The sequence below is a fragment of the Macrobrachium rosenbergii genome, chromosome 14 (assembly GCF_040412425.1).
Source record: "Macrobrachium rosenbergii isolate ZJJX-2024 chromosome 14, ASM4041242v1, whole genome shotgun sequence".
Taxonomy (NCBI): Eukaryota; Metazoa; Arthropoda; class Malacostraca; order Decapoda; family Palaemonidae; genus Macrobrachium; species Macrobrachium rosenbergii.
Window position 1 is genome coordinate 20,931,175 of NC_089754.1, and position 17,551 is coordinate 20,948,725.

The following is a 17,551-nucleotide window of genomic DNA, read 5'->3' on the forward strand; positions in this document are numbered from 1 at the left end:
ATTATTTTTCATTCTATTTTATTTTTTAGCTGATAGGTAAGATGGGTGAAAGAAGAATGAGGGCAGATTGAGTCTTTATTAAGATGATAGGTAAGATGGGTGAAAGAAGAATGAGGGCAGATTGAGTCTTTATTAAGCATAAGTATTTGCGTTTCTTTCCTTATGTGGGTGATTATGGGCATGGTCCTTTTGTGTGCGAGAGGAATCATTCCAGTTTCACTCTTTCATATTTAAACCAACCATAGATGATTCTCTTTTTCTCTGTAACAGAGCTATGGCAATTTTAAGAGTTTAATGTACGTATACCTTTTGAGGAAGAACTTTTAAAAATACATTTTGTTTATTTTTGTCAAATAATGTTTGTCACGCTTTATATAGAAAGAAAAAGAGGAGTCGACCCTATCCCCAAGGATAATGAAAGCTTAGCCAATATACTGAGGCGATGATATCCTGTTCAAAGCGGAACCAGTCGTAATCTGTAGAAGTTGAAGGAGATGCGTGTTTCTAGGGAATTTCCCAAGTGACGGGGATGTCGTTCATAACCTTGCCCCTTTTCTCTCCACGGAATATCAGAAAGAGGCGGTGATAGCACGCCAGCATAGATCAACTGCTCTAGTGCAGGGAATCCAGGGGACCGGCCTCTTGCATTAGAGTAACCACGTATTTCGTCACCAACAAGGTTTAGGAGATGCGTTTGGTTGGAGAACCTATTGCTGGGAAAAAATGCTGATTATATATATATATATATATATATATATATATATATATATATATATATATATATATATATAAATAAATGTGTGCTCATGTGTGTATATATATATATATATATATATATATATATATATATATATATATATATATATATATATATATATATGTAATATATTTTTATGTTGTGTATGCGTACGTGCCTCTAAACATTCTGTATAGGTATGTAAAGTGTTCAGAGTTTTTTTGCATGTGGATTAACCAACAAAGGTTTGTTTTTATTTTTCTCTGAAGTCGCCCTCAATTAGAGAAATTGCATATTGAAATACGGAAGGCATAAAGAACTTCCTGCATGGGTTACTTCTGCTGTCCGACTCAAAGACGCCTTCACATACTACACACTCCATATACCGCTCACCCTCCTCCTCCTCCCCTTCCTCTTCTCCTCCTCCTCCTCCCCCTTCCTCTTCTCCTCCTCCTCCTCCTCCTTCTTGTTCGTTGTTTTATTTCTTGTTTAAGTTTCATTACTCACCTTTCCCAGTAACTTACTGCATGCATGTTGTGGTTCGGCTTGTGTGGTTTAGCCAGAAAATTCAGTTCCCTGTGTGTCTGATGTTTTTGGACATAAAACGTTTTCGTTTATAATTCTAAATTGGAGTTGCGTTATACAAAATGGCCTTGAGAGGCTACATATTTTTTTCTTTTTCCGCATATTGCGTGACTTGGTAATAGCTGTGAACTGACAACGATCACATTCTCGTTAGTCGTAGAGAGAGAGAGAGAGAGAGAGAGAGGGTAGGAGGGGGGGTAATTATAATTGGGAAAAAGAACCAGAGATAAAGGCATCGTGATTGTCAGCGGATGGTGTTACCGCGGTTGGTGGCGTCGACAGGTCGGTTAGCTAGTCCGTAGGAACACCGAAGAATTCTCCTTGGCGCCAAAGAGGGTTGTTGTTTCATTCACGTAGGGGCGCCCTTCAACTTTGGCGCCAGACGGGGCATTCCAGTTGCCAAAAGCACACGAAGATCTTTGGCACCCATATTCCCGTAAACCAAACTTGCCTTCCATGTTTTGATAAGTCTGTAAATATCTAATAAGACTTATCTTCATACTGACTTTGCTTATGACTTTAATCAGGATGGGTTTCATAATGAATTGGTGGATGTGTTGTTGATGGTGATAGTAAAGGATGAGCGTGTCATGTGTGTGTGCGTGTGAAAGATGATGATGCTTATAAGAATGTAAGGTGACGACAGGAGTATGTAGTGTGTGACACAAGTGGCGCCAGTGTGGTGGTTGGCGAAGGTTGGCGCCAGAACCAGAGGGGCCTTGGGACGGGCGACAGACAGGTAGCAAGGATGTGTATATCTTGGGGACCTCTCTCTCTCTCTCTCTCTCTCTCTCTCTCTCTCTCTCTCTCTCTCTCTCTCTCTCCACTGTTGATGCTGTCAGCCCCAGATGGGAGGAAGAAGGTAAAAGCAAAAGGAACGACCTTTGTATAGTGATGCCGCCTACATGTCGCCATCGTCTTAGGGGAACCCCTTTCTTTCTTATCCCTCCTCCCTCCCTCCCTGGCCCCCTTTGCGATGGCCTTTGGTGTCGCCGAGTCTCCCCTTGGTGGCTGCTGACGCCTGAGATGCGTTACTTGACTGGAACTGATGCTGATGGCGGCGCCCTCGCAGCCAGGAGAATTGGAACGACGGACTGACTGACTTGACTGTCCTGTCTGTCCATGATCCATCCATCTTCTTTCTCTCACTTTCTCTACCGTGCCAAGATGATCTGCTCCCCATCACTTTATGGGGGGAGGGGGTTCAAGGGAATGTATGTATGGTGGCGACGGGCAGGGCGACGCCAGAGTTTTCCTTTGAGCGCGTTGTCCTGGCGCCGTACCCCTCGTCGCTCCCCTTAGTTACCCTCGGCCCCTTTCCCCTCAGAAACGCCGACGACGTCCTTTAAGTTCCCCCATTTCCCCTCTTAGCTTGAGCTTAATGTCCCATGGAAGTATTTTATCTTAAGACGTTTTCTTGATTTGCATTTTAGATGCACCCGTGTCAATGGTACAGATTAGGCTGATAGGCGACAGAGGGTCACCCGCCAGCCTTTCTCTCTCTCTCTCTCTCTCTCTCTCTCTCTCTCTCTCTCTCTCTCTCTCTCTCCTTTGTCTATTTAAAACATTGTGTATATTGGAAATTTTCCCAAGGCCTCTTGAACATTTCCTGATCTAGTCCAATAGTAGAAAGATGACATTTGTTTACACTTAGAAAGTGGCAGCTGGTGTTTGGCATTTCCGAGTTTTAGCACTGCATTACCTTGCTGATGAATGCAGTGTTCCAGCATTAGACGACTTTTGAACGTTGACCTCATGAACTTTGTTGACTTGTGCCGCCTAACTTGAGCCTCACTTTGTCACCCAGCCCGCCACCCCCTTCATTCCCCGGGGAAGGACGATTGTAGACGCCTGTGCAGTCAGTTATTGCCCCAGACGAACATTGTTGGTGATTATGGCCTCATGTGAGGTCGACGGTGACTTCTATATTTTATAAGCAATTTGGTGTGAAATGACACTTTAATAGTTTTGTTTTTCTTCGTGCTTTGCATTGTCATTCGGTATTTGAACGTAGTTTAAATAGCCTTTTTTATGAACGTCTTACGGAACGTTCTTTTTTTTTGGGTGGTCGGTGACATTAAACATATAAGGAAGTGATTGCATATTTTGGAAGCTTCCGGCTTTCGTTAACGTTGTTGTTGTTCATACATAGTGTGTTTTGTTAGCCTGACCTTTTGAATGTTTTTTTTTTTTCTCTCTCTTTGTAGACCGTTTTTCTCGACTCCTCTAGAGCAGCCTCTCTTGTATTATCAGTAACGGGATTATTTACCAGTGCTTAATGGAACAGCCATTTAATACTCTTGTGCTGTTTTCTCAAGAAATGTTACCTGTTTGCGCTCTTTATTTCATGAGTATCGGATGAAGCAAAACTCCTTGAAGATAATGGAGCAAAGCGGAGCCGATTAGCAACAACGGATCATAGAAGAGCGAACCAGAGAATGTTGCATCATTTTCCCAGCGTGAATAGGCTCCTTGTGCATTGGCGTTTGTTAAAAGCCGAATGAATGGGTAATCGAAGAGTTGATTGTTGCAAGAGAGATGATGACTCAAGAAGAATGAAGTAGCCTACGTGCTTCTACTCGTATAACTCGGGTCTCTCCCTTTCTTTGCACCCAGTGGTGGGTCCTCATGCCTCCTTCAGACCCACCCGGGCCCATGCCCATGTGTAACTAAATAGCCCATGCAACCCATAATGAACGAGTGTTGCAATAGTGACCATCTCTAAGATGTGAAGGGCAGCCATTCATGCCAACAATACCCTCAATTTCGAGACTGAGGCTTGTGCATTCTCTTGCGGCGCACTTGTTTCCAGTCTTGACTGGGACCGTCTTATTCAGAGTATAAAGGTGATCGGGAGCAGGAACGAGGCGTCAAGTTCTCATGTCGGTGGAAAGAAGGAATCATCAGGTTTTATTCAGCCTCGATTTAACGGCTTCCCGTTTTCTGGCTCCCAGTTCCGTCGGCCTTTTCAAAAAATAAACATGACCAGTTTCTTTTGGGTTTCATTTCTTCTTGCGCGGGATTTTTTTTAACCATATATTAATTAAACAAACTTGCATGAATTATTTGGTCGAAGGACTTTAAAGGAAGCTTCGTAAGTAGTTCCCGCCCGTGGAAACACTTGCCATTAGACTGTCGTTATTTTGTAATTTATACTTTTGATAAACTTTCAGTATATAATTCCCTTGTATGTAGTTTCGATATGTACGCTTTGCAAGACACTTCATACGAGTAATGTGAACAGTTTTCAAAGAAAAGCTGAGAGTAATTTTGCATGGGTCCTAGGAACTATTATTCAGTATATGTATATATACTGTATATATATTATATATATATATATATATATATATATATATATATATATATATATATATATATATATATATATATATATTATTCTAACGATAAGATTTGTGCAACTGTTTATGACTAAAGTAAACTGTCTCTTTTTAAAGTATTCTGGAAGTACCGGCAGTTGGTCAAATGATTAATCCAGATAGTCTGGAGTCCTTGCTTCTCTGCCTCCATGTCGCCGTAGCGTGTTCATTCATAGGTTCCAGGAAGCTCTCTTTCATTCATGAGTTTCACCGAGGGCACTTTTCCCCCCGATTCGCTCGCTCTCTTTCATCGTTATTGCGGAATGATTGGTAGTTACGGTATCGTTTATGTTTTGATGGATACGAGACATGTTTTATTTTTTTTCCCGCGTTGATATGGTTGTTTCGCGTAGGGAGAAATTCTCTCTTTTCGTACATTGCATATTTCTGTTTGCCTGTTTATGTAAATATTTCCAGTGGTCGTAATCAATTTGAAATTGCAGTTCTGGTTTCGATATGAACCAGGTTGGCGTTATTATGGTTGAGGAGGTCAGTTGGGTAGGTTAGGAGAGAATAGTCCCTTTTCCTCCCTTTTACAACTGGGCCAAATTTCGGCGATTTGCTCTATCCACTTTTATGATGCCATCTCTGGCCTTGTCTAGAGCTCAAGCGTTTTACAAGTTTTGTCTCCCATTGCATGCGGGTAACATTTGTGTAGATCTGATGTATATAACCTTAATTTTTTTACAACAGTAAAAGGTTAAATTCATATCGTATTGGAGCATCATTGCATATGTTTAACAGATCTCTGAGATAGCATTCAAGTTTGAAGAGAATCGCTCCCTCATTAAAGAAGCCATTGGAGATGATGGGAGAATTTAGTAATGGGGTAGGAATGGGTACAGGTAAGACTGAGACTCCGTCGTCATTTGCTGGGGAGGGAAGGAGGGGGCGTGTGAGGAGAGATGTTGATGGGCGATCGGACATTGAGGGGAAGAGAATGATCGGGAAGAACACAACCAAGTATGCAGGTGGTCAGCGGGGAGTTGGGGGAGGGGGGGTTAGATGGATCCTGACCTGGCGCCTCCAAGTCCATTTGGGGAGCCACTCTGGGATTCCATCCAACCTATGTTGACACCGCTACGCTTCAATCCCCCCTCCCCCACATCCCTCCCTGTGACGACACCTTCCTTCCCTTCTGTGTCGTTAGCCAGCGATATTCGGAGAATTGTCCGTCTGTCGTATTTCGGGAGGACAAAGTCCACGTAGTGTGGATGGAGATTGATTTTTTTCTCCAGTTATTTGGGTGGTTCTGGTAAGTGTTCTTGCTCATGCATCGGAGTTCCATATTTCCCGGAATTTCAAGTTTACAAATCCATATTATCTGGTAGTTTTGTCTCTTGAAATGCATAGATGTTTCCTGGGGAACTATTCCTTTGTGTAGGTATATACATACACACACACACACACACACACAGAGGTTATAAGAGAGAGAGAGAGAGTACTACCTACTTCTGAAAGAAAAAGGAAGCTATTACTCAGTTTTTTCTTGACAACGGTAATTATAATTAGACTTGTCAGGAGATATCCTGTTTAGTCCGTCGTTTGCAAGAAGTGCAGTGCACCAATGTACTTTTTCTGCCTACAACTGTTTATGCACATCTGTATCTTTTGACCATTTCTTTATGGCACGCGTATCTTTGTTTTCCTGTTTTGGGAAATATCATTAAACTCATTGAGATTTTTCTTAGTAAGTTAACGTTAATTTTGACTCCTGCTAAATTAATATGTTCACTCTGAGTAACAATAATCTCACACATGTTGGGCAAGGTCACCGTAAAGGACTTTCAGTTCTCCCTAAATTTGAGAGAGAGAGAGAGAGAGAGAGAGAGAGAGAGAGAGAGAGAGAGAGAGAGTATTGTCGCTGAACCGTACGGCTTCTACACAACTTACCTTGAAGAAATTCGCAACTCTCCCCTCCCCTCTCTCTTCCGTACGTCGTCTACTCTTCTTCTTCATGAACTTTTCTAACATAGTGATCATTAGATGTTGTGTGAATGTTTGTGTTGTTTAATAATGGCGCGAGATTGTGTCCATCACGTGGCAATAGTGGTGGTAGTGGGTGGAGCCGGGGAGGCAGCGGCGCCGTTCAGTCGCGGACAAACTTGCGAGCCTCCCGTGTCGCCTCTCACGCCCCCCCCCCCACACCTTCCCTTCCTCCTATCCTCCTCACCCTCCTCTCACCTCCATCCCCTAGCCATTTCCCTTACCCCTTTCCCTTCTCATATATATATATATATATATATATATATATATATATATATATATATATATATATATATATATATATATATGTATATATGTATATGTATGTATAACTGATCCACGAATATATGGAACGTGATGAATGTATAAATAAAGACAAATGTCTTTAATGTATATATACTGTATATATATATATATACATATATATATATATATATATATATATAGAGAGAGAGAGAGAGAGAGAGAGAGAGAGAGAGAGAGAGAGAGATAGTGCGGGCGCGCGGGTGTGTGTGTGTAGTCGTTTCGTCTTTTTTCTAGATTAAGTTGGAAAGTACTTAATCTAATCAGAGTTCTTTACATCTTTTTTTGCGTGTTTAAGAAATAAGGTCGACACTAAAGATGCTATGACACATGAAGAAATACCTGTTGACATATTGTACCAGCATTTTGGCAGGAACGAAGAAAATGCACAGAAACTAGAAAAATAGCGCGAAAAATCTATTGTTAAGTCGTTCTCTTGGCTGCGATTATGGAACCTTACTATAAGTATATTTAAAGTTCATTCTTTCCTCGAGGTTTCCATATTCTGTATGAGAGAGAGAGAGAGAGAGAGAGAGAGAGAGAGCGATTTCAAGCAGTTCTCAAGGATATAAGCTTTTTAGGAAGGGCAGGAAAATGTTTCACTTGAGCGTGCCTTGTGCTTACCGAGTAGAATGAGCTAAGGAGTAGCACAAGCACTAATCAACAAGTAACGAGGTAACCTGAATAAGAAAAAATAAATATCCAAGGCAAAAGACAAGACCCATAAAGGGAAGCATGCATGTGTGGCGGAACTCGAACCCAGCCGAGGCTCTACCATAGCCAGAGGGTTGAGCTCATCTGTGATCCGGCCACCGCCAGGTGTAATGTAGCCGAGATGACCTCGCGGATCCGTATTTCGGGACAAATTCCCCAGTCCGTTAAATAGAATCGATCTCTGGACCTTTAGCAAAATGTGATTGGAAGAAAGAAAAGCTGGGCGTCCCCCCGATTCTTAAAACACTTCGTAAAAGACGATGATGAGAAGTACAGTAGAAGTTTTTGTAAATGTGTAAAATGTTAGTTCTTCGTGGGTGGTACCCAAATTCCGGTGCTTGTGCGTTAATTGGTCGCCCCGTTTAATCTATAATTAACCGTGATGGTTGCATTAAGCCATCCGTCCACGAGGATCTCTCTCTCTCTCTCTCTCTCTCTCTCTCTCTCTCTCTCTCTCTCTCTCTCTATACATACGTATGCACATTTATGATTGTTGTTGTTGTTTTCATTGAGATGTCATTTAGTTACACTACACATCCCGGGTTTTTTCCATTTAATGCTGAAAGTTAGTTTTTTGATAACCAATAGTATTCCATAAGTATTTTGAAAAATAAAGGGATCAATACATTTCCTTATTTTTAAATAACTTCATTTTATATGCCATTATCATTATCTTCTCCCGGTGTGGTTTTTATTGCCCACAGAATCTGCCTGTTACCCGTATATATATATATATATATATATATATATATATATATATATATATATATATATGTTTATAGGATTATTTTAATTTCGTGCGAGCTTGTGTGTTTCTTTACTCTGAAATGTGCAGACATGTGCATATTACATAAGGAAACGGAGACCTGCGGCTCGTTTTGGACCTGGAATCCTAGAACAGTACATAAGTTCATGCAAAGCGAGTTCCTGAAGTCTCTGAATATGGATAATGCAAATGAATACTATACGTTTTCGTAAGACATCTCCCCAGATCCTTTTATACACTGTAGATAGGGTGGGGACCCCAACACCTCTGAACCCTTCCAGCCCAGATTTCCTTGCCTTCTTATCCGAAATCTTCCTCAACATTTTTATGCAAGTTTTTCTTTATAACAATGTTCCCGTGAAAATAGAAAAAAAAGCATACAAATGTTTATATTTTTGTTACGGTTGTAAACACTGTTGCTATCAAAATGTGGTTTATAGAAAGAATCCAGGGTGCTGAAATCGTATGGTCGAGAATTAGACTGCTCACACCTTTAAGTTTTTGCGTTTTTTTTTAAATGTAGAAGGTTACTATAAATAGTTGAATTATATTGTTATAATGATAATAGATGATTACATAAGACATTGTGTACATCAGTCATTCCTAACTTTTTATGGTGTTTTCCATTTATCTTTATCAGATGTTTGTTTTGACGCCTAGGAAGTAAAATTCAGCACGTCAACCAATTCGTCAGCTGGTCTTACATAAACCATCTGTAGTTTCTCATTCCAATAACAATGTCCCGCATTCTCAAATAAATGCTTTCCTGTCCCCATTCGGAACATCCTTCATTAAATTCACCAAGTACTGTCTGTAGCTCCATTATTGTTCAGCACCTGGTAACAAACACCAACGCCCCCCCCTCTCCATTAGGATTTTTCTTCCTTGTTCTGTTTTCCCACAAATGGAATTGCTCCTCGCAAAATGATGACCGTGTGATTCTTTATGGTTAGACCACGTTTCTTTTAAATATTCTTGTATTTCTTCGGACCTCATTATCACCATGGTTGTAGTGCTTGCCCCCTCCCCTCCACTTACACACACGAAGTATTTAGACGTGCAGACTTTTTATTTATTTATTTTTTTGCCACCCTTCGTTTTAAAGGGGTCGTTTTCCTACTTTGAAGCAGTTGTGGGGAGTCAGGATTCTGACCTTGACTTTTTCCACTAGCATTTTATTTAAAATAACTTTAACTTATTTGTCACTTGCTTGGTGTTCTAAATATAAATTGCAGTTTGAGGTTTCATTAATTTTCTAAGTATTATTAAGTTGACAGACAATAATATTTGGCGGATGAAGGGTTAAGTATCTTATTTTCTTTTTAAAAAATTCTTTTTAATTCGTATTTTTAAAGCAAATGATTAGGTAACAACTTATGTGGTGCATTAGCAATTACACTGTAACGTAATGGGTTTATAATCCGTTTTAAAGTGTTTTATACTGTTGCTTCATTTAGTTTTGGATTACTTTTCAACCACAGGAATTTTGGTAGGAGTTAGGTGAGGTATACTTGTGATCGATTACGTAATACTGAACGAACCCATACCGTGGTTGGTAAGAACTGTAGGGCACTCGACCGTCATCGGGATATGTCTAAGATACTCTGTAAATTCGGCAGTTTACCAAGATCACGGAAGTTACGGAATTTTTAAAAAATGAATTCTCACGGCTGGTTCAAATGAGAGTTAGCAGTTACCTGTTCACCTTTCCGGTAGCCGGTCAGCTTAAAAATTGTGTCGTTTTCTTTTTCGTCTTTGGATGGCTTGTATACGAAACAGTTAATGAATCATTCGATGGCTTCGTTAATACCACTTGTGTACGTGGAGTGCACGTAAGTGTACGTGAGGACGAGGAGTGTGTGGTTGATGTGTAGGTTTAGTGTTGAATGGTGGCTGAGGTGGCAACACTGCCGGCGCCAGGTAGTCGGGCCGACGCGGACGACAGCCTGGTAAGTTTTCACGTCCCGTTCAGACACATGTACACACGTATGTGCACAGTCAGTGCGCGTACAGTCATACTTATATTTACATACTTGAACACACGAGAGGTAAACAAGTTGTCCCTTTCATATCAAAGGGTTAGTCTGTATCTGAAGTTGTTTACAGTTTTATGCATGGAGACTTGGTGTAAAAGTTATGGGTATCTCCATACCACAAACTTTCGGAACTTATTATGAGATTGTTACGACTTTCTTCCACACGAAAGTTTTGTTCAGTTGATATCAGTTGTCTCCTTTTAACGGATGTATATGATGTTAAATTGAAGTTACATTTTAGACAGCAGCTTTTGTCCCACGAGTTGCAGTTTGTTTATTGTATTGTGGTAGTCTTTCTCTCAGCCCCGCCTTTGTAGATGCCTGAAAAGCGAAAGGTCACAGTGGACATAAGCAATTTAACTGATTCCATTTAAGGTGCATTTGATCTACAAGTTTGTTTTGATGTGAAGTTAAGAAAACTCTGCATAGTGAAATGGATTAATTATTATTCACTTTCCCGTCACCTTGAGAACAAAGTTTTTTCTGTTAATGGATATTTATGTAATTTTAACGTTATTACATTACTAGTATGTTTAACTTCTTGAGCTTAAATTAACGGAGTTTTGGGTAGTATGTTCATTATTTCTCGAGATCACTGTAACGTATAAAAATTTCATAGGTTTTAGTGGTTTATATAGAAAGTCTCAAAGTAAACTCATGGGTAATTACAGTACTGCGCTCTATGTTTGAAAATAACGCCTGGAACCATCTTGCCCTACTATTTGTTAAATATCAGTAGAGCACATAATTTCTCCTTCTTATTTAACATTTATTAAATTAGTTTCCTGGGTTTGGTGTATTATTATAAAAGAAATAATTCTATTTTCTAGGTACAAATCCGTGGTGCCAAGTAGCGTACTGGGAAGGCCGTGTTAGGGTGGGTCGTCTTTACCCCGTCAGAACACCGTCTCTTAACATCATGGGAGATATTCCACACGGAGAAGGCCTCTGTTTAGCTTCCCTTACTGCAGGGCCCGATTATGCTCCCACGGAACAAAGCAAAAAAACTAAAGAAAAAATTGGTCTCGGTGAGTATGATACCCCTTCCACTTCCATAGGCTATATATGGGCACCCTTGCTCTCCTTCAGCCAACCAATTTCATGAGAATTTTGAGTTGTCGTTGTATATACTGATGCACTAAGAATTTTATTATAATTCTTTTAGCTTTCCATTATGAATACAGCAGGGAAGGCATTGTCCTTGTTCAAAAGCTTTGTGAATAAGTTGTTTTCTAATTTTGTTTTCTTTTACACCCACAGGTTTAGTTCTTTACCAAGAAGGTGGTGGTGTATGGGTTTATAATCGTTCCGATATACCCCTTTTTGTGAATTCGCCAACTTTGGATGGTGGAATTCATCCGCGTTCCAGTTTCAACGTCCATAAGCTTCCTCCGGGTCATTTGATCAATATTTTTGATTATGACAAAGCCCGGCTCTATCAGAAACTTCCACTTCACCCAGACCTGGTGCATGAAGGACCTATTGATCAAAACTCTGTCAGGGTTTCCTTTGCTAAAGGCTGGGGACGCAATTACCATCGTCAAGAAATCACCGAGTGCCCGTGCTGGCTGGAAATTTTACTTGTGCCTGTGAGATGATAACATAATTATACAACTAGATACTGCCCTTCTACAGCTCTACCCACCTGACGTATTCATGCTGCTGGCTGGTCCAGTAGGACTTCAGGAGTGGGCACATGAAGCTCTCAGCAGCCAGTAGGAGCAGCAAAAGGAGAGAGGAAGATAGAGCAAGAAAGAGACTCTTGGACGTCATGTTTGGGAGATTGTCCTCTTCTTTGCAATATCAGGATATGTAGCACTAATATGGGCAGCTTAGATAATGTTGACCCAGCTAAGGCTAGTGTGATTACCATAGTGACTTTGGTGCAGTAAGAACTTGTTTCAAACAGTAACCAATAACAATTAAGCACTGGTACCAGATCTTGTTTTTCTGATAATCTTAGCCTGTTTGTATAAGTGCGAGATGTACTAAGACCCTTCCATTTTATGGTATTCTGCTACAGTATTTATATAAAATCGTATTATTGTGACACAAAAAAGATTAGTGTATTTCAGAGTTTTAATGGGTCACAGTTGGACTTATGACATGATATCTTGCCAATAAACAGGGCACCATGTGTAAAAGAATTTTATAATGAAATCTAGTCGAGTTTTGTTATTTTGTTAATGTCTGCAATTGTATGTTTCTCTTCTATAGGATCATTAACTTTAACGAAATTTTTCAAAGGGATGGTAACGAATGCAAAAGTTACTCAGCTATTGTTTTGTTAATGCCTTTGCAGTTGTATGTTTCTGTTCTGTATGATCATTAACTTTTTGTTTTTAAAACAAAATTTTTGAACGAAATAACATGCAAAAGTTAGACTACTCTGTGTCTGATCTTGCTAACTCATTAGGTACTATCTTGCCATTCTATACTTTTTCCTTTTAGTCTTTAGGTTAGCAGGGTTTTTTTTTTTTTTTTTTTTTTTTTTTTTTTTTGTAAAGCTAAACAGAACTGGCATTTTTATTGTAAATTGGCTGGCATCCTACATCACGTGTAGGAATGTACAGGCAATTGTATGATAACCATTTTAATGTGACAGTCACAAACTTTGCTCTAGATGATTATAGGTGTCTTGATTATTTCAGTTCAGTGACAGTCTCACTGTCTCTTCTTATGGAAGAATTGAAAAGTAAAACAATTAAGAATAGATAGAAAATTTTTATGTGCTCTATCACGTATTAACGAGTAGTATCAGAAGAGCCCACTAACTAAAGTTCCCTGGGTAACTAATGTATGCTGTCAAGTATGTCAGTTTGTGGGTATACTTGCATTGTGCTATTGTCATCCATGAATTACTCTTTAAGGTATGCAGATAGCTGATATCGTAATAGGTGCTACAAAGGAAAAGGATCTTTCACTCCACAGAAGTACAAATAGCTTCCTTGCAAACCCTGGTGCCCTCATATCATATTGTAAGACTACAGTATTGTGTAAATTATAGGTTTCATTGCTTCATAATTATGAAATTTGTAAGTTGGCCAACTATAATTAATGTCCAAATGACCTTTTAGTTTTATCTCAAAAGCACTGTACAGTACCAGAATTATTTTGCCAAACATAAAAGTGAAATGTCACTTGTTAATTACCTCATAGAAATATATACCATATAGATATATAAGATATATATTGAATGTATAACAGAATGATATAATAACTGATTGTGATTTGGTGCAGCAACACATTACTGTTAAAGTGCTTTAAAGTACAGAGAAAGCTGTTCTCCCCTGCACAATTATCACTTAAAAGTACAGTATTTTTGTTGAAAATGTGCTTGAAGCATATAATTTAATTGGTTTCAATTTGTGTAAACTTGTTACATTATTTCAGTGCATATTTGGCTTGCTACATTCAAGATGGTGCCAGTTTTAAATAAATGAAGTGCAAAATGTGAGGGCACCTTTTGCTATAATTTTTTTTTTTATTTGCTTGGAAGTTTCTCATTTTATATATTTCTGGATTAAGACTTGATAAATTGTGTCCAAAAGGTTAATTTATTTTGAAACATGGGAATCTTTGATCAAGCACATAATTAGATTTTTATAGTTAAAACCTGTTCTAAAGTATTAAGAGTTGCAGTCCTTATTTTCAGTTTCAGTATACTGTATACAGTAAAAGAATTTGTTCACAATTTACAAAGTCAAAGTTATAAACATAAAGTATGTAAATTTGTTAACCAAAATACTCTACAAGTGGTTTTCTGGATATGATTAGTACTTTAGTGAATCTAGAATAGTTTGCAATGATCTGGTGCAACAAGTGGCTGCCTTTTTGTGAGAAAGAGTTAGTGCTAAATCCAGTTGTAAGCCTTTGTCAGGTACCTTTAATAAATATCTCTTTCTTCCATTAGAAAATGAGTCTTCTTAAAAGAACTGCTCTTCATTGGGGATTAAGTTAACCAGAGATGAAACTAATCCCAGATTGTATTTATAGACTGTAACCAGGGCAAGGTTTCAGTATTGCCACGCATAGAAAAATACATGCTTAAAAAGTACTGCATGCTTACTTTCCATTTACCAGTAAGAACTATTGGTTATTCATTGTAGATCATTACTAGATGATACTTTTGATAAACCCTGGTTGCAGATTCAGTATTTTTTAGCAAGAGGATGGGACCAAAACTTGCAGAAGTGCCTCATAAGGGATTATACAGGGTCATGTGAGGTATAGTAGGTAATTTGACCTGTAGCATTACTGTAAAGAAAGCTTATATGCGAGTCATATGTGATAATACTTTCAATGGTACAGTTGGCCGAGCCATGGAAAGGTTTGTGTGATAGTAGATGGCATGGTTGTTAGAAAGATACTAGACTTAAATTAGTTTTAGATTAGGTAGATTTGTTTTATATGATAGTAATGAGGATGGACTGGTGTGTTTGTGTGTTTATGGAAAGATAGTTTGAGGAAATGATAGTAACCATATATGAATGACTGGTTCTCAGAAGGAAAGCTTTACTTTGTGCCATAATTCCTCCCTTCATTACAGTTACAGTGTATTGTTTTGGGAGTGTGTATGTGAGATGAATACAAGAAAAAGTTTCGAAATAGTTTAAATAAAGAAGAAGCATAAGTGATTTTTTAAGGTAACTGGTATGCTAGTGTGTGAATGAAAATAAGGGTTAACTTTACTTAATAAAACTTAGACAGAAGGAGGCATTGTTAGTCTCCTGCCAAATTTTTTCAATTTGAAAGCTGCAGTGAATTCCCAAACTGAGTTTCCTGATGTCACCACCTTTCTTAATTTTAAAGGCCTTTTCTTTTTCTTAATAGAAATGCCATTTGAGGCTAAAAAGTGGCTGCTCACATGATGATGCCTTTATTTCTGTCTTATCAGGAAATGTGTGCATTTAAATGTGACATATACTATTCCTTAAGATTTTTTTTTTCCAGTTTTGAATGGGCATACTTCTTTTTCCTATTGCTAATTGCTAATGGTAATTATGAGAGGTGTACAATGTCCCATGATTAGTTTGTCAGTTCGATTCCCCCTACATCCATCTGAAAGTCTTAGGGGCTGTACAATGTATCCAATAATGTACATAGTGTATATAATAGGTTACTGAATATGGAGAAGCATAGGCTGGTTGCAACTGTAGAGGAAGGATTTTCCAGCCTTATATATTTTTGTTAACCTGGTAATGCTACCTACCATTGCTTCACCATGGCATATTCTGAATTATGGGCCGACCATGTTTGAAACATGTACAGTTGATTTTTATTAAAAACTTTTAGATTACATAATGTATTATTACCTTTCACACCTAAAAAATTTCTAAATGGTAGTTCACTTTTGATCCTGGAATGTTATAAGCTAATAGCCAAGCGAAAAAAAAAAATCCATATGAAGAAAGCTACTGCAAAATAAGCATAACCAGAGAAGACCCATTAAAACTTACTGTAAGTTCAACTGAAGTCAAGCATACAGTATGTCATCTCTTCAAATGAGCTGTAATTATTGTATGAGCTGGTAAATCAGAAAGTGGCTAGTAAAAAATTTAGTTGAAGATGGACTAGTAAACATCATTATACAGAAACTCGTAACTATGCAAGATTTGTTGAATACTGTAGTGAGAGTACAGTCCACACAACCTTTGTATACATGACGAGACAAAGTGAATGGGCCTCCTGCCTTTTGTCAAGACAGGCTGCCTCATAGGTGTGCTGAAAGGTGGGGTCTCGTAACTTAGAATGTGATGAACTGCTGCTGTAAAATCTGTTGACTAAATGGTTTAGAATATCCAGGTACTCCACTTATATGGATCAATGCCTACAGTGTGTTGTATGGTATACTGCATGGGTGTCCAAGAGTTTTTTCCAATTCATGTGACACTGACCTGGGTAAAGTACTTTTATTTGCAAATACTGTTTCTCTGGGAAGTGGAATGAACAAAGGTTAGCAACAGCACTGATCTGCAGGGATGCAATAGTCGGTGTATTTGCAGCATTGTTTTAAGTTTAATGTTCATAGTATTAAATTTTTTTTCCATAGTTCTGAAGGTCTATTTATTGGATGGAGAAGAATTTCTATGAAGTACACAAGCAGACAAAAATAAACTTGTGTAGAAGCTGGCAATGTCATCCATAAACATAAGTAGCTGGTGTTGACCTATTACACAGCTTAAAAATTATTAATTTATCTCCATTTGACTTTTCAAAAAGGCTTATTTCCCCAGAGTGTCATACTTAATTTCCACTTTTGCTGTCTTGTACATATTATAAAGATCACTTGCTAAGTTCAGAGACAGTGTGTCCATTTTAAGAGGTGGATACATTGCCTGAATTTTATAGACCACCTATCAAGCTAATGTTAAAGCCAATATTGCAAGTATGCTTTCCACACATTCAGTGAAATTGCTGGGATTTTGAATACAGGAATTACCACAGACCCACGTTTCTTAAACCAATCTAGAAGATTTACTAAGACGAAAAAACGAGGATGTCATACGTGACGGTTTTTTCTCTATCCTTATGTACATTGCATTATTATATCCACTGATGAGCTAATAAATGCTAAAAAAATTAAAAAAATAAAAATTACGGAAATCTGAAATTAACTCTATAGAAGACTCGGGAAGTAGTCTAGTTCCTAGTGTTGCCATGCTGTACAGCCATGGCAGTCACACAGCAGGATTAATCTACTGTAAAGATTGGTTACTTTTCACTCCAGCCTAATCTTAATATCAACTGAACACACGCTGCACAATATGCAGAAAGAATGATATTTAAGGAAAAAATGTTTGGAAACAAATCTATATATACAGCATTTATTTTTAGATAAAGCCACTGCCTTGCCAAGGGGCGTGGAACCAAAGTCTGGCCAGGATCAGCTTGTTCTTATGAGGGTGCGAGCTGCCGTCAAAGTGAGGAAGGGTTTCCTCCTGAATCTCCAACTCTCTTACTAGGTAAAACGCATATATATTTAATTATAAGAACAATTTGTTGAACGTCTTCAGTATTTCTTACTACTCACCAGATGACTATCTAC

General features: G+C 38.6%; 1 protein-coding gene across 4 annotated transcripts in view; it reads left to right on the forward strand.

Annotated features, from left to right (window-relative positions):
• The window catches only part of LOC136845759 (mothers against decapentaplegic homolog 6-like), a 169,359-nt gene extending 153,557 nt beyond the window's left edge, over positions 1 to 15,802 (forward strand). For all 4 annotated transcript variants that reach the window (XM_067116003.1, XM_067116007.1, XM_067116004.1 and 1 more), the window contains exons 4-5: positions 11,334 to 11,531; positions 11,764 to 15,802. In XM_067116003.1, the coding sequence (XP_066972104.1) occupies positions 11,334 to 11,531; positions 11,764 to 12,101 (536 nt within the window). In that variant the 3' untranslated portion in view covers positions 12,102 to 15,802. The remainder of the gene's footprint in view (positions 1 to 11,333; positions 11,532 to 11,763) is intronic.
• The last annotated feature ends 1,749 nt before the right edge of the window (positions 15,803 to 17,551 follow it).